We start from the raw sequence: 22,809 nt of genomic DNA on the forward strand, positions 1-22,809 counted from the left end.
TGCCATGTGCATCACCTGTGGGAGAGGAAGGCAGGAGGCAGAGGAGCAGTGTGGAACATGGTCAGCAAAAATCAGAAACGACACACTGAGCCTGGGTGTGCGGGAGCTGAAAGCAGGTGTAGGATGGACCAAACAAGGCCAAAAAGCCTGGGGCAAAAGAAGAGTCACTGGGTAGCGACTTTGCCAGCAGGAAAGAGGGCGAGGGGTGGTCGTTCCTCAGCTGAACGATTAAGTCCTTTTTAGGTTAAAAAAGTAAAAATTGTTGTATTGGCTTAAGACTGCAACCAAAGTCGGAGCGCGCGTTCCCGCCCCGGGAGCTGTTTCTGTCCTACGCTGTTACCCCCGCGTTTTCTTTTCTACGGTGTTACCGGGGGCGCGCGGGGCGGGGCTCCGGGGGCGCGCGGGGCGGGGCTCCGGGGGCTCGGGGCGGGGCCAGCTCTGCCCGCCGGGGCGCGCGGGGCGGGGCGGTGCGGGGCCAGCGCGCGGTGCGGTGCGGTGCGGTGCGGTGCGGTGCGGTGCGGTGCGGTGCGGTGCGGTGCGGTGCGGTGCGGTGCGGACAGCGGCGGCAGCAGCAGCAGCATGGAGCGGGGGCTGCGCGTCTTCGGGGACCCCAAGGTGAGGGAGCGGGGGCTGCGCGTCTTCGGGGACCCCAGGGTGAGGCGGCGGCGTGGCCGGGGGCGCCGGGCTGGGGACGGGACGCGGCCAGGGGCAGAGGTTGCCGTGCCCCGGAGCTGGGAGCCGCGCCGTGCCCCCGGGGCCGGGGACGGAGCGTGCCCCCGGGGCTGAGGTGCCGCGCACCGGGGCTGGGGGCCGCGCCGTGCCCCGTAGCCGAGACCCCGCACACGCAGCCGGGGCGGGAGTCGGGCTGCCCGGCGCGGGGAGCGGGGACGTGCCCGGGGCGCGGCGGCCGAGCCGTGCGGGTGAGCCCTGGGGGCCGCTCGGCGGTACCGGGCAGGGACCGCGCTGCCCGGGCCCAGGGACCCGGCAGGAGCTGCTCGGGGGTCCCGGGGGTCCCGCCGCCGCAGCGCCCGCCTGGGTCACCCTGAGCTGGGGCACGGCTGGAGGCACCAGCGCTGAAGGGTCCGGTGCCCCAGCCGTTGCCTTTCTCCTAAACCACATATCTTCTCTGGGCGTTTTTGTTTCGGGATTTGTTTTTATTGTGTTGTGGGTGGGTTTGGGTTTTTTTTTTGTGTTTCTCTTTTTTCCCCTCTTACACATTTAGTTCATTTATTCTTCAGATACCCAAGATACCATCTTGGAGACTGCTGCCGGAGCGTGCTCCAGTCTTTTGTTCTTACCATGCGCTGTATAAATACACCTCAAGTGGGATTATACAGTAACATGTTTATTAATCAGATCATTAAAAAGTTGACAAGGAAGAAGATGGCCCATATGTGGTTAGCGATGAACCCGTATCCAAGGGCAGACCCTGCCCGTGCTGTGGGACAGCTCGGCTCTTCGGCTGGGCGCTGGGTGCCGGCACGTGGGGCGCAGGTTTGCTCTGCCAGGCAGCGCTGGGCTCTTGGTAGGCAGAGAGGGGCCAGGGCAGAGGGCACCAAGAAAAGTGATGTGAGGATCACAGTGGGCCTGATCTGGGAGAACCCCGGTGGTGGCAACTGTATGTGGCTTTACTGGAGAAGATGTCTCTGAAAAGCCATAAAGGTTGGGGGGATTTTGCTGCTGTTTGCATTTACTGCCACTCCCAAACCATTTATCTCTCATCTTGAGCTTACACCAGGGAGGTCTAGTGTACATGGAGAAGCCTGTGTGCATGGGTCTGATTCATGTTTTGTTCTACTGCTACGTGAGGTTTCCCTCTTGGAGAAGGTGACCCATGCAATAGCAGGCAAACCTTGATACCAAAATCCAGCGAATGGCTGACATCGGCTAATGGTTAAAGTCTTTTTAAGAGTACTTCACTTTTGGGAGTTGTTGTCATCTCATCAGCTCCACTGAGAACAGAAGCTGTTGGTGCACTGTAGTGATTTTAAAATTTTGGCTGAGAGAAGCAAGTTTTTCTTTCACGTGTGCTTCTTCCTATTTTTTCAGTGTGTGGGAGAGTGGGGTCCCGAAGAGAGAAACCTAGGAAAAACCATGCAGGGTTTGACTGCTAAGATCAGGCTTCTGTTGTCTGGTTGCCGGCAATTACGAGACTGGTTTTCCTGAGTCAGGCAGTCCCTTTCAGTCCTGTGAACCTGCTAAGTCAGGTTTGGGAGGAAAAAAAAATGGGTCTGAAGTCAGTTAATGGGCGCTATTCATTCCCCTGGACCCTCTGCTATTGGGAGCGATCAGTTTTGTGTTTTAGAGATGTTTCTGGTAACTGGAGCAGCTTCGAGCCCTGGCTGAACACTGAGGCTGGGGCTGCCTCCACGTTTTTCGGGAACTCGCAGACTCCCAGCAACCGCAGTGGGTGAACAGGGAGCTGCTGGGGCTGCTGGAGGGTGACTTTGAACCCTGCTTATCATGGCCATAAAAGAGCAGAAAAGACTGCCATTCCTTAGACGGCGACCATCAGCCTCTTCCCGGCTTCACAACCAGAGCAGAGACCACGTTCTTGCTTGCCGCTGCTCCAGCGCAGGGACTTCAGGACACACGACTCTTCTCCTGCGGCTCCTGTGTGCCTTGAGCAGTGCTGTGGGGAGCAGGATGGGAACGGGGGCTTCTGGGGTCAGGCCCACACCCTGCCAGCCACGGAATGCTTGTTCCCAAAACAAGCATCACGTCGCGTTGGGCAGGTGTTCCCGCAGGCCCTCCCGGGGCATGCTTTGTGTGTCATGGCATTCCTAATCCAACCTTCCGACGTGCCCTTCGCACCTGGGAACTGGTGGAAATGGCCAGAACTGGCTGTAGCTGCGTCTGTCTTGTCAGTGGTTAGGGGAGCATCTGGTGACCAAATCTGGATGGCACCAAAGATGTCCGCTTGGCTGCAGAGTGCTGGCGGTACCCAGGGAGGTTTGGGTGGGCGTTCTGCCCTGCCCCCTATAACGCTGCAGCCCCCCCTGCTCGAGACAGAACTGCCCATCTGTGCCAAGCTGATAGTACAGGTATTTGCCTTGGGCACGAAACAAATAATAAAAATTTTAGAAGGTGATCCTTATTGTGGGGAGTGCAAGTACATGAGGGTGTATCCAGGACGATGTTTTCTTTGGCTTATCCACTTTTTACACACAGCCTGACCCCTGACAGGTCAAAGCGTGGTGCTGCTGAGCATTGAGCTCAGCTGTACCTCAGGCAGTAGGTGCTCGTGCGCATACTCATTCCTTCGGTAACATGGCGCAGGCAAGCGCTCGGATAACCTCCCTGGATCCACTTGTCAAACGTGGTGACAGAAAGAGGCTGGTTTGCTGCTGCACGAAGCACAAGGACTCTGTTTATTGCTGTGAAGCGTTGCCTCGTTCCAGCCCCATGTGGGTGCGAGGTCTGTGGTGGCTCAGGGAGGGATGTGACCCTGCCACCCCCTGGGAGCTGTCTCTGCAGGAGGGGGATGCGCAGCCACCAGCACCTATTAACAGCACCAGGAGCCTTGTACCGAGGTCAAGTAGTGGGTGCCAGGAGAAGTGATACTAAAGGCTGCTCAGCACAGGAGCATCCTCCTCCTCAATCACCAAACCCACGCATCCTGTGAATGCTTGTCTAGAAAGCACAAATATTTCTTGCAATGGACCAGTGTGTCGTGTGGGTCTTGCAGTCTTCCACGTTTATCTTAAAAGCCCAAGCTTTAAAGCATATGGTAGATTCGTCTCTAAAATGCATTTGTGGGCGTCATCAGGTTTGAGGACAGTACTGTGCCTCTTCCACTTCACATCCCTCTTGATCCACTCTCACCTCTTGCTTCTAAATGAGCGTCTGTGGTGAGTTTGTGACGAGGCTGCTCCTGACAGCATGCTCTCATAAACCCACTGTTTAGGGAACACATTTCTTTCTTTTTGCAGTAACTGGCATTCATCTTATCTCTTGTTGATTTTTGCTCTCTATTAACATGTTCCTGGCACGTGTATCTAACAATTGACAAATGAGAGCTATAACTACTCTGTTTTTCAGGTATCAAGATCAATAGAGTAAACTTTAAATTACCATGTTTTAATGTGCTGATAAATAATCCTGGGCAAAGTCACTGCTAAAGGTTTCAAACTGATGCAACTTTAGCAGCTGCCTGGATTATCTATTAACAACTACTGGAAAACATCAAAATAAAAGGTGAGGTGGATGTTACTTTTACCGTGGTGTTAGGGCTGATGTTGGTCATTGTATATATTTTTAAAAAGCACTAAAACCACGTAATAAGAGAAATTCCCTCAAGTGCCTTAGCTTGGATGGTACTTTTTATGCCACGTAACAGGCAAACAGAGCAGTTAACTGCTCTGTCATGGTCGGCTGAACAAACCGTGGAGGAAGAGAGAAGTTCTGTTGGGTTGACTGTAGCTGAAAAGACTTTGAATGTTCGGTTACCTTTTAATTTCACTAAATTGAAAATAATCAGACTCAGTCTATTAACAGAACGTACTTGTCTGCAGTTCCTCATTTTGTGTTTGAATTTATTTTTAAAGCTTGTGAATTTCCAAAGAAAACATGCTGGTTTTCAGACAAGAAAAGTCACGCCAATGCCCTTAAAACTTCTCCTTTTTTTTAAATCTGAACTAACTTGCTGATATATGTGCTAATAAGTCATGTGCCATGGTTGAGCTAAAATTTTTTTTGCATAAAAATGGAAAGCGCTCGGTCTGCTCAGAGAGCCTTGCTGGGCATTATCTGTGCTGAGGACGCACAATTTATGGCCATTTATGTCTTTTGAACTCGTCCCTCCGGCTTTTCACAACTCTTCAGTGAAACTCTGAGATTTTATTGAGTTGTATGATGGGTTTTTGATGCACTGGCCAGCAGCCAGTGAACTGGCTCCCAGCTGCAGCGCTGCGGAGATGCAGAAGAAGGGCTGGAGAGTGGCTGCACAAGGGTGGTCCTGAGGGTCCTTGCTGCAGCTGGAGGAAGAGCAGAGCTCCTGCCCCAGGAAAACATTTGACAGCTGTGCTGCTTTCTTGTTCTTCATCAGAGCAACCGTTACCATGTCCAAGTTAGCTGTGAGAAAGGAAGGCATGGGTGGTCCCAGAATGGTTGAAGGCTCCTCTCCAGTGCTGGTGGTGCTGTTGGGGTCCTGGACCAAGTGTTGAGATCCCTGTTTAATCTGCATGCACAGGCTTCCTCTCCAAATAAACCAGAGGGCTTGGGGTGGGAGACCACATGTTCATGGGTCTCTGTGCCGAGGAGCAGAGCCCTGGACTGCTGCATTCATCTTGTTTCTGCTTGCTCAAGCATTGTCTCCTGGAGCAAGAGTTCAGAGAAAACTCTTTTATCTTTAAGTGGGTACATTCCTTGACTTATAGCAAGGTCACGTCACCCACTTGTATCTGGAAAAGTCTTGTGCTTTGTTTACCCAAAACAAACACGCAGGAAGAGAGATGAAATGTAATCTGCAGCGAGCAGCCTTGTACAGACCTGGAAACCTGCGGGGTTTGTGGGCAAGGCGCCTGGGGAGCCGAGCTGCTGGCTTGTGCCTCTTCTGATTGTGTCCTTATCTAGGGCTGGCTTTTGGTGAAGACCCTTGCAGGCACACCTTTACTTCTCTTGAACGTCCTTTGGTAGTCTTCATAGCACAGATTAGTTCTCAGCTGCAGAAAACGCAACACCCTGCCCCTGCCCAATCTTGATTGGGCAACACCCAACACCCTGCACTGATCTTGAGGAGCTCCACAACTTTTTGAGGAGAGCAGCATTGCACAAGACTTTCTTAGCACTTGGTTTAGGTCCCTCCAGACCCAAAGAAATACATGGCAGGAGAAGGCATGGCCTGTTGCTGCTGTTGGAGAGGATCCTTGCTGCTTTACAAGCATCTCGTCTGCAGTAGTGGCAGGAGGTGGTTTGCATGAACAAAGGACAGCACTGAATTTGCTTTTGCATTCGTGGAAGTGTCATGTTGGGATGTTCTTGCATGAAATGCTTGAGAAATGTTTGGAGTGAAAATATATCCAACATGAGCGAGTTTCAAGCCTGTAACTCCATCAGAAGGTCACAAGGGCTTTTGAAAACCTCAAGGAATGGAGCTTGCATGGTTTTGAAATGGGAATTGGAGCTCAAGAGTGGAAAATGTGCCAGGCATCCACATCTGGTGGGGCAGATCATGCCTGTAGTCTGTCATTTTATCTGCTGCTTCTCAGGACTTTTAGTTCTCATAAGCAGGACTGTGTAACTTGAGGTGGGGGGAAAGTTCAGGTTTTGCCCTCTTGAAATCTTCATCCCTGTAGATTCAGATAGTGTCTTAAGGGTAGGAGAAGTGACAGGGATATCTTTTTACAAACTGTGAGCAGCAGTGTCTGTGTGGGTAGTCATGACCCCTGGGCCAGCTGATTGCAACGGTGCAGGATCAGCAGCTCGAGCTGCCCTGAGCATTTGGTATCACATCGGTGCACGTTTCAGTGGCATCTTCATGGCCATCCTATGGAGGTGGCCTGAACAAGCACTGTCCCACCCCAGCAACGATGGCCTTTTGCAGCAGAAGTGGTCAATGAAAACCGTGGCCATGAGTCAGAAGGTGGGTGTCAGGCATCTAGGGCTGCGGGAGGAGATGGGGATGAGAGCGAGCTTGTGGGCATCAGTGCGTGCCCCAGAGATGGGCATTGCCACCCTGCGCTGGGAGCTGGGCCAGGAGTAGTGTCAGCTGCTCGTGGGTGCTTCACGGGAGAGCAAAAGGCTCTGGAGGTGGACAGTTATCCATTGCTTTGCTTGTAGGCACCACTTACTCATTTTTCTTCCAGCTTCTTGTAGTTATCGTTTGATACATACCCTGCCATCAGAGGATTTGTGGGTTTTAATTAGTAACCCTGGGTGGTTTAGTTAGCCATGCAAATACTCAGCTCTCTTCTGAATCCTACTCAGTTCTTACTCTCGGCATCCTGCAGCAATCATCTACACAGGAAAATCTGCGCAGTGTTGTAACTAATAAGAACTTTGTGTGTTAAGTTGCTGCTCTACAGTTTCATTAAAACAATAACAAATGTATTTTGTAAGCTGTTCTGTTGCTTGAAAGAAAACAGTTCTGTAAATATAAAGATCTGGCTGAAACATTTTACAGCTAATATTTTCCTTCCCTGTTCAACTTCCAAATTACTGTTACCATGTTCCTCTCAAAAGTCCCAGCTGTCTAATGCAAAAAGCTTGTTCTTCTGGGGCTTTTCTCCAAAATCCATTGTTTCAACAATTATCAGGGAAAGAGGACTCCAGCGTGAAGAGATCTGAGTTACTGTCCCAGGTTTTAATGGGGTGTTTAAAGTGTTTTATTTTTAAACCAGCTTGTTAGCTTTATGGGGCAACTCTTGGGTTTTTATTTTTTACAGCACATTGGACCATGGGACTAACTCCATGTGCAGGATTAGAAAGCCTTTAAGCTCTGATAATGCCAAGTAATTAACAATATATCAGGAGCCGATTCTTGGAACTGAAGTCAAAGTTTTTGTTTGAGGACTCTTAGCAAATTAATTGATGCTTGGGTGCCTGTGAATTCCAGAAGGAGCAAGCTGGAAAGTGAAGGTGTTTGGGGTTTGTTTTTTTTCACTCTTCCCAAACTCTAAACCATGCAAGCTAAATAAGGGTGGGGCAGTTCCTGAAAATTACGGGAAACAGAATAGATTTCTAAAGATCCATTAATTGTGTGAGCTGAAGCAGCAACAAGCAAATATTTAGACGATATGTAGGTGCTGAAAAATAAACTTTATGATGATAGTATTTAAAAAATATTCTTGTGCTTCCTCTTTGTCCCTGTGTTGGCTGCATTTATACCCATGTTACACCAGCTGCTTATCTCTAAACTTTTGCTGCGGGTCTCAGAGTACGTCACTGATTTCCTCGTTATCTTATTGCAGGTAGAGCTTCATGTCCACCTGGATGGAGCCATTAGACCAGAAACAATCTTGCACTTCGGCCGGTGAGTTGTGGGGGGAGGAAAGCTCTGCCAGCTGCGGTTCAAAGGCATCCTCTCCTCTACTTGTCCAGTTCCTGACAGAAGAGCTTGTGCTGGCAGGCTGGCAGGCGCTTTCCCCTGTGTGTGCTGGTCTCATCTCTGCACAGATGGGTCCTCTGGCTGCACGATGCAAGAGCACTGAGCGCATCCCAAAAGGTCTGCGCTGGTAGCAGGAATGAGAGCGCGGTGGGCATCGGTCCTGTGAGCCGGGCAGGCTAAGAGGAGCCACTGTGAGAAAAGTACAGAAGATGTCTCATGAACAGAGCTGTCTGCCTTTGAAGCGTACCCAGGAAGCAGCAGACTCCGTCTATTCTTGTTTCTTTTTGCACATTCCTAATTGCAAAAGCGAGTAAAATGAAAGCAGGCTGGGAGCGTCGTCTCAGTGGTGGTGCTGTGCCGCAGCCTTGGGAGGCAAAACCAGCTTGGGTGCTGCTGTGTGCCTTTGAACCCCAACTGAGCCAGCACTCGGGGAGGCACGCTTGTGTGATGGTGACCCAGGAAAGCGCTTGGCAGTGACTTGAAGAGAGGTTGTTTCCTTGACAGAGCCCACGTGCATCTTCTTGCCTCCGTGTAGCTTGTGTGGGAAGCACCAGGGTGAATAATTAACTGGTGGGAGGACCTGGCTCCATGGTTGTAAGCAGAATAAACTTAAGACTTCTTCTGGCTGTCACTATTCAAAAAGCTAATGGAGACCAACAGGTACCCTCAGATTGAGAAAGCAACAAGCTTAAAAGTTTTAGGAAGCAGCTCTTAGGCACAACTCCAGTACTATGGGGAGGACAGCAGTGAGGAGGAGGAGGATAGGAAGTGGTTCTGGCATCTCATGAGCCCAGCGGACTCCAGGGCAGTGCAATCCTAGGGGAAAGTATTCCTTCTAAAGTAGCTTTTTCTGCAGCAAGTGGCCGTACGTTTTGCAGTGCGGTCAGAGCAAAGAGGGTGGATCAGAGATGTCCATCTCATTCGTTGCAGGACATTGGCACGGTGAGCGGAGTCAGGGTTCCTGCTGGCTCTGCCCTTGCCAATGGTGGGCTGCAGGGCTGGAACACGAGTCCTGATGGACAGAAGAGCCGGTGCTGATTCTCTGGGGCTCTGCTGGGTCCCTCCGCCAGCAAAGGAAAAACACCGGTCTAGTCCCCAGGAAGGCTGTAGGAGCCCTGAAGTCCAGGAGGCACCGGCCATCTGAGGATCCTGTGCTTCAATCTTGCTTAGGGCAGAAACCTTCATTGCCCGAGTGTGTGCCGAGTTGCCTCTTATTTTTAAACAGCCCTGGCATCCCCTGCAGCTGCCAGCCCTCGGGTGGAGCAAGTCTGTGCTATTCATGGGCTCTAAAACTAGCGGTCACACAAATATAAAAGCAATGGGGCAGTGCAGGAGTCTGTAGGGAACTGCTTTAATAACCTCACCCTGGACACAAGAAGCTGCTTGTGGTCTATTTTTGAAGGTAAAGACCTGGAAATAAATTTGCCAGGTGGTGCCTGACCATATGCAAATAACCCGAAGCTGCTGGGATGCACAAGCCCCCTTGGGCAGTGGCTGAGCTCGGCTTTTTTGAGAAACTTTGGCTTCAATTCTGTCAAGTCTGGGTCAGGCTTTGCATCCCCTCTACCTTGCCAAAGGGTTTAGAACCATGGCAGACCCTCGTGGGCTGGGGTGTCCCCAGGAGAGGTGCCCTCTCTGCGGTGGGATGGTGTGCGTGGCTCTGCCGGTGGCTGGAGGTAGCTCTGGGCAGGATGCTGAGGTGCCCGTGGGCACGAGCACGTTCCCCTGGGGCAACTTTGCTCTGGGAAGGCTCCTGGCTACCAGGAGGGTTGGATGGGGTAGCAGCAGCTCCCAAAGCCGTGCTGGCAAGCTCTGACTCCAGTATCTGCACTGTGGGTCGTCCCAAAGCACTGTCGCTGCTGGCTGTACAGAGGCAATCCTTTGGGAAGCACAGGAAAGAGACCGGGGAGACAGCTCTGCCATAGGAAACTTTCCCTGGGCACGTGGAGGAAGACCTGGGCTTGTTCTCGGAGCTGGAGACCGATGTGTCAGTGCCACGGAAAGGGCAAAGCAGGGAGGAAAACCGATGCCTTGGCAGTGATGAATGTCCTCTGTTGAGCGCCAGCAACTTAATCTGTGCAGACTGCATGTGAAGGCTGAGCGTGGGGCTGGTTTCCTTCCTGCCCGAGCAGGGAACGAGCGATGTGTCCCCTGCCCCAGAGTGGGGTCCTTTGGGCTGCTTCCCGGCGGGTTGCTCATCCGGATGGCTGCTGGCATCGGGACGCTAGAGCTGGCTGTGGTGGTTTGTCTCTATTTGCAGAGAGATCCATCGCTCGGCTGTAATCCACTATGGCAGGAAAGAGGATTAAAAACAAATATCTAGTTATTATTCCTAATTTAGGTTGGCATGTGCAGGGTAACAGGGTGTGGGGTGGGGGTGGCAAAGTCTGCCCAGGGAGCATGCAGCATTCTTGGGGGGCAGCCTCACCAAGCCCAGCTGTCACCCCAGAAGGGACTCCAGGTGCTCCAAGGAAAAATGGTATCTTCCCTCTTGGAAGCATTGAGGTCAACTTTGCCCTCTTCATCCCTTTGGCAAGAGCAGTTGTTGGGATTGTCTTTTGCTCCTGCGAGGGAGTCGTCCCCATCAGAGAAGGTGCCACCGCAGTGCTGGGCTTGGGAACCGGCTTGCTCGCAGGAGCTGCCAGCGTTAGACCCACAAGCCACAATGCTTGTGTGTGTGTCATTTTTCAAGCCTTTGAGCCTGTGTAAGTGGAAATAAGCTTTTCTAAAGAATTTTGGCAATTCTGAGACTACGGCTAGGAGGTGCCAAGAAATAATCCAAAGACCCTTTAGATGAACTCCTTGTTAAACTTAGAATGTGCTCTGGCTGTGTTCCTGCTGGGTCACTCTGGGCTTGTATTCTGGTTTATTTATGCTTTGCCTGTATTTTGGATTGCCTGCCTTCCTGCTGAGATACAGGGCTGCATCTGTGAGGGGATTTTGGAAGGACCACGTGTGCCATCTTTTCTGTGAAGAAATGGAGGTTAATGCTGCCAGCTAGGTTTGCTGTATGGAATGGAACCACGAAAAATTCAGTAGCCTTCCCTGTCAGTAATATGTGGCTTCATTTCCAGGAAAAGAGGGGTTCCTCTCCCTGGCAGCACTGTTGATGACCTCCTGAACCATGTCAGCTGCAGAATACCAATGACACTTACTCAATTTTTAGGAAAGTTTAATCACTACATGCCTGCCATTGCGTAAGTGCCCTGCTTTGTGCTGCTTCCCCTTCAACCCTTGGCAGGGCCCACTGGCTGATGCTGCTCAGCCTTGGAGCTCACCTTGCCTGTCCCCCGTGTGCCCTGAGGGTGATGGGTCCCTCTGCCGTCCCTACAGGGGTGACCGTGAGGCAGTGAGGAGGATCGCCTACGAGCTGGTGGAAACGAAAGCAAAAGAAGGAGTCATCTACGTGGAGGTCCGGTACAGCCCTCACCTCCTGGCCAACTGCTGCGTGGATCCCATCCCCTGGGGCCAAAGCGAGTGAGTGACCCTGCCGTGCCAGGGGGCTGGTGGGTGGCCAGCCAGCGTGTGTTCAGCCTGGTGTAACCAAACCTTCTCTCTCCTCCAGCGCAGCCAGCGCCGGCACGCTTCCGCTTCTCTTCCCCATCGTTAGGATTTTTCATCTTAAACTATCTCTGCATGGTGCCGTGTCCTAACATCCCTTGCTTTGGGCATGTAATTCTGCATGTGCAGAGCAGCTGTGCTTAAACTTCTGGCTGAAGCCGCTCTTGGTGTGAGGGAAGGCGGTGTTTGGATATGGATTGCCTGCATGCAAAATGTGAATTTGAGCTGGTGGAGACAGAGGGCAGTACTGGAGAGGGCTGGCGGTCTGGTCCCTTCTTTGCATGTCATCCCCTCTGTGATGTGTGCCTCTGATTAAAGCAGTTCTGGGCTCTGTGGCCCCTTGCAAATTGTGCTGTTGAGCCCCCATGCTTGCCCCTGCCCAGCAAGCAGTTGTGTGCCCTGATGAGATGCTTTGGCAGGATCAGCATCCAGATCCCTTAGGCTTTTCTAGATCTTGCTATCATCTTTGCATGCTTTTGTGCCTGACATCTGGTAAGTGTGGGCATGGCATGGGTGCAAAAGGTGCTCTTCAGCTCTGGGCAGTCTCGTTGGGCATCTCTGGATGTTAAGGCGAGCGGGACCCCGGGCAGCCTGGGTTTTGCATGGCGTGTCCTGTAGGGATGCTGACTGGACCTGCGACCCCTGCCTGCCTCCCTGGTGGGTGCCCAGCCTCTCGCTGACCGCTTTTCTTCCCTGCAGGGGAGACCTCACTCCAGATGAAGTCGTTAACCTCGTAAATCAGGGACTACAGGATGGAGAAAGGGATTTCCGCATCAAAGCCAGGTCTATTCTATGCTGCATGCGCCATATGCCAAGTAATGTATTGCAGCTGCCCTGCTGCTCTGCTCCCCTTCCCTGACGCGTGGCGGCGGGTGACATCCCCTGGGTTCAGGTCCCCACAGAAATGCGGGGAAAGCCCCGGTCCCATGGCCCTGGGTCTGATGGGTGCTGAGGAATAGTTTTTTCTTGGTGGGCGTCCTCTGCTCCCTTCACTATGGGGAAGGGATCTGCTAGATGTGAGAGTGGGGGCCTGTAGGCACAGCCAGTATTGGAAAGGGAGACAAAATGGGCTTTTCTGTCCTCTCCTGGGAGCGATGTGGTTTCTGCTCTTACCTCGCTCCCTGCCCCAAGGCTGGAGCTCTCCTTGGGCCAGCTGAAGCCATTGCCACAGCGAGCAGTTGTGTCTGCCGTGACCGTCTGGTGGGTCCGGGAGCAAACAGTCACGGGAGAAGGACCAGGCGTGAGACCTCGCACTGCCCCTGCTCATGGTCATGCTGCTACAGCAGCGTAGCTCTTCATCAGCCTGGATCATGGGTCAGCCAGAGAATCCACTGGCTGCGGTCTCTGCTAGTTTAAGTTGAAAACACAAGTAAAATATACTTAAGTTGCATATATAAAATATTTTTTTATAAAATCAGCAACTCTGAACTTCGTCGGTAACAGGTGCTGTGACCCAGGATAGGAAGAAAACCCAATTTGCAGTGTTCCGTTGGGCTGCCGAGTTCTGCGAACATCTTCCTCTAGGGAAAGATGCAGTCAGAACAAAGTTGTATGACAGTAGCTGTTCTGTGTGAAGACTTTGTTATAAACATCTTCATATCTCACAACAGGTTTATGTAGGCTTAGTAGGCTAGATGGTGGAAAGATTTTTGCTAACGAATACATGGTTAATTTGTGTCTAGAAATGTGAAAAATGATATTCTTGGAAACTGGATGATTTGAGAGTGTTTGTTTTCTTGCTTATACAATCAACCCCAAACAGTATTTGAAAACTTGAACCTTACATTTCTGGTTTCTAGGAAGAAAACTTTTTTCTTTGTAGAAACTGGAAAGCTGTAAGGCAATATCGCACTTGTCTGCAGTTGCAGTTGTGCCGGTACACAGGCAGAAGGTGGCGGGAGCATCTGAAGAAATGTGCAGCGTGTGCTTGCACAGCCAGGGGCATTTGCAAACGATGGAGTTGGCACTCTCATGCCTGTGTCCCAGGGCACCAGCTCTTACCCAGAGCCACTGACGTGCTCGATACGAGAGTCTTTAGCACTGCATTCAGGTTGTGTTGCACAGTGAGGAGCCACCCTGTGATTTGTGAACTGCTGAGAGAAAGGCAGAGGTGCCAGCCAGAACTACCTCATATTAAACTTGTTAATATAATAATGGCTCTAACCCAGTGAGCTGGAAACTGATGAAAAATGAAGGTGAAATTACACATGTTTTATTGTATGTTTATATGATTTTGGGATTGTACGTACACGGCAGGTGCCTGTTAATTATTAACGCTACTGTTTATCTCTGTTTCTTGGCCTTTTTGCTAAGGGAAAGTGCTATGTGAGCTGGTAGATGTGTGTCCTTTCTCAGAGGTTATCTATCCTGAGCAGAGATAGCTCTGAAGTAGTTGTTGGCCCTTTGTGACTTTCTTTCTCACTGATGCCAAAAAGACAAAACTTCGCAATGTTAAAGGTCAGCCTTCCGGGAGGCTGACCAGCTCCTTCCCACCAGGAGTAGCATCTATTGTCCTGCCTGGGGGAGTCGGGGGTGCTGTGCAACAGGGCAGGGCTGTCATACAGGGCTCAGCAGACATCCCTCCCAGCCCAAACTCCTCCATAATGCAACACCTCCGATGGGCTGGTTCTTCCTTGCCCAGCCTGTCACGGGGTGAATGCTCAGGAGCAAGTTGAGGAATTTCTCCCACGCACCGTGTTACAGCACCTGGGTTGTGCAGTTCAGCTTACCTTGGGCCAACTGCCACAATCACCACCGCGTTTGGAGGTTTTTGTTGTTGGGGTTTTTTTCCCCCTGCTCAAAATGAGCAAAAAATCATGATGAGAGCAGTTTTATAGCTGGTAAATGCATTTGATTTGCCTTTCATTGATGATGGACTAGTCAGTTGACAGCTCATATTTGCCTGAAGATGCCAGACCTTTGTTTGTTAGTTTTCTTTTTGAGTGTCAAATTTTAGGAAAGACCAAAGAAAATAGCTTTAGCCTTCTATTTATAACTAGGCTATAGGACCAGGATTTGTTTAGAAAAATGCTGAAGGTGTGACCTTCACAAATGCTTTCTGCTCAACCCTGGCGCTGTCTCTTCCAGGCTGGTCCCCGGAGGTGGTAGAGCTCTGCAAGAAGTATCGAAACAACTCTGTGGTGGCCATCGACCTGGCTGGAGATGAGTCCGTGAAGATGGAGAATTCCTCTGAGCATAGGAAGGCTTACGAGGTTTGTTCAATAAGCTGCTTAAAAGAAATTATAAGAAAAACCATATATTGAGGGGATATGCAGCATGTTATTCTGACTGCAAACAGCTGGTACAGCTTAAATGCGCTGCAGTTATTAAAAACAGTCAGTTGAACAGCAGAAGTATTTGTTTATATTTTCTAAATAATTAATGGCAGGCATCATTGCTTACACATGGCCTTAGAGCTGGAGCTTGGCACGCTACCCTGTAGCACAGAGTGCAATGGGAGTGACATGGAGCCCGTGTCCCCTTGGCAGCACCCCGGGGGGGTCTGCTGCTGCGGCTTGGCAAAACCACCCCCGAGGGTGGAAGAGACTGGCCTTTCCAGTCTGGCAGAAATCTGCCCAAGGAGAAGAGGAGCAGCTGCAGGTTTGAAGTGCTTTTATCTGATCATTTCAAATGCAAACGCTGGAATGGCTTCAGGAGCCTGATCCGAGACTCTCCCTAGACCTCAGTGCTTTGCAGTGCTCGAAGGGGAAGCCTCGTGCCTCGCTTCTCGTTGGTGGGAGTTTGGGGTTGGTGGTCCCCTGCATCAGCGGCAGAGGAGCTTGTGCAGCAGCAGCACTGCTGGAAAGGACAGTGGTTTGCAGGCAGCGCTCAGGTCTGAAGCAGCACAGGGTTTTCTCAGGGTCTTTGTCCCTGTCAGCGGGAGCCGGGAGCCGGTGCAAGGTCCGCCTGCACTGCTGTGCTGGGTGAACTGAGTGGTTCTAAAGTGAGATGCAGGCACAGGGTTTCATTAAGAGGCGGGGAAGTATGCCTCATCCCGCCCTGGTGTGGCACTGTACCCAGGTCCAGACTCCTCCATCTGAAGGATGCGTCTTGTCTGTGCTGGGGGTTCGCTCAGGCTCTGAGATGCTGAAGCATCTGTCAACCCCTCATGGCCTGTGTGGCAGGGAAGTACATCCCCATAAATATTGCTGCTGTGCTCCGTGGGGGACATAATGCACCAGGGAAGCTGGAGAGACTTGTCATGTCCCTCAAGCAGGCATGTTCTGCCTGGGAGCTCTCGGGGCTGCTGGAGGGGAAAGAGCAGATAACAATGAAAACTCGACTGGTTGCTGGCTGTGGAGGAGCACCGGGAAGGATAGAGCCAAGCATCCTAGGACCACTGTGTCCAAAGAAACAGGGATCATTGGAGGAGAAGCCAAGGGAATTGCCATGTGTCCTTGGACAAATGGTTTGAAAAAGTGATTAAAGCATTTCTGGGAAGGTATACCCATGGGTGGACGTTAGACACAAGCTCCCTCCTGGATGGAGAGGCTCAGACTTCAGCAGCCAGGAGGATTAGTGGGGAAGGGTCCTTGTGCATGTGCTTTTCCTGACCCCTCTGCTCCTGTTGTGATAGTTAGGGATGCCTGTCTTCAGAGTGGGGGGTGAGAGTTTCTGCTTTCTTTCATCCTCTGTAGAAGCAAGTGGAAAATCTCTGTGCTGGTGTGAATCTGTCTCTCTTCTTGGTCTGGTACTTCAGCCCAAAATAATTTTTTATTTTAAAAAGTGTCAACAATTAGCTGTTTGGGAAAAAACAGCACTGACTTAAATGTAGGGAGCACAGAGTGCCTTTCAGGTTGATGCACACAAGGCTCCTCTGAAGACATCCTAGGTAGAGCCTGGCCTGATTTACACTGGGGTTCTGTGTGCAGCACATGAGGAGCTGAAAATTAAGTAACTGAAAAAAGACCTGAGTGAAAAGGTCTGAAGGAGTGCCCAGGAAGCACGTCTGCTGCAAGACGGGGCTTGCAGCCTGCCTGCCGCTGCCGGCTGGGTGGCCCTTCTCCAGCAAGGCAGGAGCCAGGCTTCCCCCAAGGTTGTATGGCTTCCCAAAGCCCAGGTAGTGGCCATCCTGGCAAGGGATTTCTTGGGATGGCCACAGAGAGCATCTCAAACTGCTCCCAAAGCTGCACCCGTAGGGTGGTCCCGGCTGGGCTGCCTCTGTCCCCAGTGCTCAGTGTCTGAGCTGAGCGTTGCTTCATCTCTGCCCTGGGGGCTTTTAAGTTCTCCCATTTGGTTGCAGCCAGCCAGAAGAGGAGGAGTTTCAGACAGGAGCTGCTGCAAGGTTTGTGGGGAAGGGCAGGGGGTGGAGGAGGGAGAGCTTAGAGCTTCTTGCTGTCTAGAGGAGACAGCGGTGAGCTCAGCCGGTATTTAAAGACCCTGAGGAGTCTGGCTGGGCTGCAGGGGAAGGTAACCAGGCTTTCTAAGTTTCTGTGTCTGGCATTCCCGAGCTCTTCTCCTAGCCTGGGCTGCAGCAGAGAGCATGCGCCTCTCATGGTGCAGGGCTCGTGATTTGGGGGCTCTTCGCACAGAGTTGTGCCCCCAAGAGTGGTGCCAGCCCAGGGGTTTGCTGACCATGCTGCAGGCGATGGGAAAGGACCGTGTCCTCCCTTGGTTTGCAGGAAGCTGAAAGATGTGGGATTCATCGTACTGTCCATGCTGGGGAAGCCGGCCCGCCTGCCATCATCAAGGAGGTACGGGGAGCTCCTGGTTGGGGCTGGGAGACTGGCAGGGGTGGGAAATGCCCCTGCACCCCCTGCACTGGGGAGAGAGGGACCCATGTCCTCTGTCCTCATAGAGCAGAGCGAACATCGGGGATGCAGGCAGAGATCTGGCCCCGATGGCTCTGAGAAAGACCTCCCCAGAGCTGGCTCGGTGGGGCAGGGCTCTGGGCGGGCAGGAGCCCAGCTGGTGCTCAGAGGCTGTGTGTGGTTTTCCTGTGCTCTCTAGGCAGTTTATCTCCTGAAGGCTGAGCGCATTGGCCATGGCTACCGTGTCCTGGAGGACCCTGAGCTCTACAAGGAGCTTTTGGGAGCAAAGATGCATTTTGAGGTAAGGATGCATGGTGTGGGTGTGACAGCCAGGTAGCTGCTGTCTGAGTGCAAAATCAGCCCTCGTTTGTGCTGTGCTGCAGCCAGGGACACGACCTGACATGTGCGTGCTTTAGTATCGACACATGTGTGTTGATGTTGCCGTTGAATCCAGATGCCCAAAGATCTGCAGCAGAAACGGTGGAGACACCTGACTGTTTGCTGGGATCTTTGCTACACGGAGCACTGGTGCACACAGCAGCTTGCAGGAGGTGTGTAGCAGAAACAAACAGATCCTGGTCTGGCTAAGGATAAATTTTAGAGGGCTTATTCACTAATTTGTATACCTCAAGCCTCCTACCACAAATCAGGCTGCTGTACCAGAGCCTGTCTGGTTAGAGGGTGGAAGTGACTGGGAGTTACTGTGCATGGGCAGATTTCCTTGGCTTTTCCGCAGGATGGGTGTATCCAACTAATATATGGAATATTTATGTATGTACTTAACGCCAGTGGTTTCTTAACTGTGGTCAACACATGGCTGGTGGCTGGCTGGCCACGGGAAACATCCCGGGGGCTCGTGCTGCTGCCACATGGGCTGTGGGCTCTTCACATCTGTGTCCTGGGATGTGCACTGGTCCATTGGAGTAGCACCGAGGGGCAGCTGTGAACAAAGCTCTAAACCTGTATCTGGCTTTACCAGCATGCTTAGCTATCTGTGTACACAGCTGGGGTTCAGATCTGTGTGGTTGATTCTCATTTTCGTGTTTAACATCCCCAAACAGGTCTGCCCTTTGTCCAGTTATTTCACTGGAGCATGTCTTCCAGACTTTGGGAAACACCCAGTAGCACAGTAAGACTTCTCAATTATGTTCAGTCTTAAATAACCGCAATTTGGGTTGATTATAGCTGCTTTATTGCTTTACAAATCTAACGTACATTAACCGCTTAGGACAATGTAGTGCATCCTCACCCTTTGGCTCAGAGGGTCCCCGTGCAGCTGGAGGGGGTCCCTTGGGGAGGCTGTGGTGTCTCTCCTGCCCCTGCTCTCAGCTGTGGGGTATGAGATGCTGCATGCTGGCTGCTAGCCCTGGTTTGTGGGTGAGAGCTGAGGTTGCTGAACCTCTAGGTACAAGATGCCCTGCTCCTTGCTGCACCGCAGCAGCAGATCAGTGCAGAGCACTGGCGAGACAAGCCAAGCCCTGTGTTTATGCACAGCAACACAAGCTGCAGGGACAGCTGTGAGGTCTTGGCTTTTACTGCATTTTACCCTGAGAAGTGCATGACCGGTGCTGCATCCCAGTGTTTTGCCCACCACGCCGGTTCAACCCAAGTTTCTTGCAGATTTAGGAAGGATCGTGCTAACTATTCTATAAACACGGATGACCCCCTCATCTTTAACTCCAATATTGACAAGGATTATAGCATAGTGAAGGACTACATGGGCTTCACTGAAGAGGATTTCAAGAGAGTGGTAAGTTGACTTTGGCTGGACGCTTTGCTGATGTCCCGGTGCAGCCCAGGACAACCTGCTGGTTTTCTTTATAAGCTGAAGAGTTTTTAATGGAAGTCAGAAAATCTCACGCTGGCTTTGTAAGCAGGAGGCTGGGGGAGGGATGCTGGGAGTGCTGTGGGGATCAGGGGGATGTGAGTGCAGGGTGGGCTCTGCAGGGGCTGCATCATTTGGGCTGACTGCTTTGGGCTTAATGGGGAGCAGGTCAGGGTGTAAATTGTCCACTGACGTCCTTGCAGCAGGTCACAGCAGTAAGGAAGGTAGGTGACTGGGGTTTTTTTTTTGGTTTTTTTTTTTTCTTCTGGATTTAGAATTGCAGGTAGGTTATTTCAAGGCCTGGCCCAGAAATTAGCAAGATTCAGCAGGTACGAAAATGCTTGCAGATTTTGCATAACATCAGCATGCAAAAACTGAGTTGGAAACAAAGTGACTGCTGGCTTCCATTTGGCACACACAGTCATTTATGTGTCTTTGATTACATCCTTGATTTTCTAATTATTCACCCAGGACAGAAAGACGGGATAGCTGTTAGGAGGTTGACTGGGTACCAAGCAAACCTGTCCTTGTTTGCATTTAGAGTCATGCTCCACACTTTCACCTACATGTCTCCAAGGATACTTGCTTGGATTGGGAAGTGCAGGATGCATCAGTCCTGCTCTCAGCTCTGGCTGGAGGAACAAATCCCTTTCTCCTAAAGACATCACCCTCTCTGGGTCTGGAAGGAGGAACGCGGACAGCTCTGGGATCCTGGACCCAGCTGTCCTGCTGCCAGCTGTCCTCTTCTGGCAAAACCAGGTTGTTCCCGTGTAATAGAAGAGAAGTCCCTGCGGAAGGCGGCCGAGCAGGTTAAATCGCACAGCCAGGCTGTGTCCCAGCAGCATGTCCCTGTGTCCCGTCAGGCTACCACCACCTCTGTGCCAGGAGGGGCCCTTGTCCAAAGGGCAGCTGGGAGCATAGGAGCGGGTCTGCAGTGCATATCCTAAAAACTTTAAAGTGTTTAGAGACCTTTGCTTTGTGCCTGCCTCATTCCTCTTGGGACTGTTGCGAGTGATGGGCTAGAGCCCTGTAAAACAAGGCCCTGGAGATGAATCTTGGAGGGGGAACTCTACACCCTCCCTCACCTGTTGCTGCTCAGGGCGAGATGCTGGGCTGCGCACAACCATGTGTCTGTGTCTGGTGTGTCATAATGTCTCTCTTGTGTCCCTCCTCTGCCCCCCCAGAACATCAACGCAGCTCAGTCCAGCTTCTTACCCGAGAAGGAAAAGCAGGAGCTGCTGAACACGCTGTATGAAGCCTATGGGATGGTCCCCAACGCATTGTGACCCATCCCTGTGAGCCAGCATGGAGCGGTGGCCCTTCTTCATGTGTGCTTGACTCCTCTGTGCTAGTGGGAGCACCAGGAGATGTGCCCAGAGTTGGTCTCTATTACTGGCAGCCCTGTGTTAACCCTCACAAGTGCTCAGCAGAATCAGCTATCACATATACCTATCTATACCCTCCCAAACTCCTCCAAATGGATATCCAGCTTCCTGTCTTGCTGTTCTGCCCGCAGACGGAACCTGCCTCCTAGACTGACTCCCTTCACCATTTGCCAGTGTTTCTGTACCACAAATGTGGACAGAAGAACCTCCCCTGCATTTTTTTTCCCCTCTTCCCTTGCTTTATCTGTCCTGCCTCACTGCCTAGCCGTCGCCTGCAGTGCAGAAATAACCACCTTTAACTGTGACTGTAGCCTGGGTGACTTCACCTTTCTAGGAAAAAGGTGTGTCAGTGCTGAGAGGGAGTGAGCAGGCACTCCAGAAACAGGGTTTAGGAAGTTGGAACATATTTTTACCATTTTGGGCCAAAATCTGCCTTCTGGGACTTTTCCCAGTTCTGTACTTATCCTGGAGAATTCCTGTGAACTGCAGTTTGCTCTTCCTCTAGCTTTGTTTAGGACTTGGAAAAAACATGATCAATCGACTGTTTTAACTACTCTGCCCTCCTCCTGACTTGATGTAATCCTTAGGCGCTATTAAAACTGAATGAGTAAATTAATAAGCTGGGGCCCAATGTCACATGTTCACTCTGGTCCCATCTGAATTGCTTCTCTCACTCAACCACGGTGCTGGCTGGAAGTCAGATCTTCAGTTTGGTGGAGAATTTATACAGAAGTATTCACCATAAGCCATTATGGTGCATTATAGTATTTTTACTTAATACACAATAGAGCTGTGCAGCCAGAGAAGAGACCATCATTTTCTTACATGAGTGTGTGCTGTGCTTTAGCATCCTAGGTGTCTGCCAAGGTGCTTACTCCAAAGATACTGTACCAAAAAGTTGCCTTTGAGAAGGGGCCGTGGTCACACACTCACAGTGTGTGAGACTGGTCCAGTCTCAGCCAGCAGCGACTGCGTGCTGGGAGTATTTCCATGCTTTCTGGGCTTCCATATTTGTCTTCTGAGTAAAATACTCATCTCTGAAGTATGTGGTGCATATATATACACACAGATATATATATATATAGCTAGATAGATGGATATGAGAGAGTGAATTTCTTACTTTTATAAAACAAATGATAAAGCATCATCTTTAAGATCATGATTGCAGTAAGAACCAGGCTTTTTTGGGTAACTTTTTCTCCAAAAATTGTTTCTGAAGAAGAGTTGCTTGTTTGGATTCTGGGCAGTTGATTGTTAATCCTGTTTAATAAAATAACAGATTTATATTAAAAGATAAATCCTCCTGCCTTTCTGTTCAAGGGTGACTGTTAGGAACTGTGGTCTGTGGTCCACAAGGTGAGCCATCGTACCCCTGCTAGAGCACAGGGTTAATCGGTCGGGGTGATGGGGGCTGTGGCAGCTCGATTCCTGACTTCTGCCAGCTCGGAGCACTTTGACAGCCACAGGGAAAGTTTCCCTGCTCCCTTGCTAGACAGGCAAGTTGGATTTATGGAAGCAGGTCGTTCCAACCTCACGTGTCCTCCCTTCGGTAAGCAAAGGGGTGCATATCACTGCTAGAAGCAGTGTTGCCATCGCTGCATCCTCTCGCTTTTTCTGGCACATATCAAAAACAGTTTATGGGGTGGGGTTTTTTTTCCCCTGTTTCCCGAGTTGTGCACGGTGGGTTGATGCTAAGGGCCAGAAGTGATGCAGCCTGGGCTGCCGGGCTGTTGGACTGCACTGTCAGCTCAGGCAGAGAGTGTTTGCTGAAAGACTTTCTGATCGTTTAGTGCTGGGTTAGAGTTTCAGGAAGTCTGGCAGGCCCCTATATTCAACCGAAACGAAGGGCTGGGAGCACACGTGTGCTCAGCAGCTTTTGCACGTCAGGATGTCGCTGGATTAAGCCAGAGCCCTTGGTCTTTCAGCACAGTCAGCAGCGGCAGCTGAGCTGGCTCTTTCACTTGCAGGGGGAACCTGATGCCTCTTGCCTGTCCTCTGAAGGTAGCTGGCCAACAGGTCCCCCTAATCATCTGCCTAAATGTATTTCTGGAACAGATATTTTCTGACCAGGGAGAGCTAAGATTAGCCCACATTTGGCTGCTGGAGGTCTTGCATGGTGCACAGTCCCTCTGCACCCGCCTTTCAGCTTTCTCTGGATGTGTCAGCGTGAGCCAAAAATACTGTTCAGTGGCAGTGAGGAGAGCTGGAAATGGGGCTTAAAGACCCAACTGTGCGGTCAGC

The 22,809-nt window shown here is 51.3% G+C and overlaps 1 protein-coding gene across 1 annotated transcript; it reads left to right on the forward strand.

The window, feature by feature from the left end:
• Positions 1 to 488: 488 nt before the first annotated feature.
• On the forward strand, positions 489 to 21,866 carry ADA (adenosine deaminase). The gene is made up of 11 exons (XM_056354197.1): positions 489 to 615; positions 7,911 to 7,972; positions 11,122 to 11,244; positions 11,381 to 11,524; positions 12,308 to 12,423; positions 14,696 to 14,820; positions 17,230 to 17,301; positions 17,558 to 17,659; positions 18,420 to 18,487; positions 18,979 to 19,108; positions 20,368 to 21,866. The coding sequence occupies exons 1-11, from the start codon at positions 580 to 582 to the stop codon at positions 20,467 to 20,469; spliced, it is 1,080 nt and encodes a 359-aa protein (XP_056210172.1). The 5' UTR covers positions 489 to 579; the 3' UTR covers positions 20,470 to 21,866.
• Positions 21,867 to 22,809: the final 943 nt, after the last annotated feature.

This window comes from Falco biarmicus, chromosome 10 (genome assembly GCF_023638135.1).
Source record: "Falco biarmicus isolate bFalBia1 chromosome 10, bFalBia1.pri, whole genome shotgun sequence".
NCBI classification, from domain to species: Eukaryota; Metazoa; Chordata; class Aves; order Falconiformes; family Falconidae; genus Falco; species Falco biarmicus.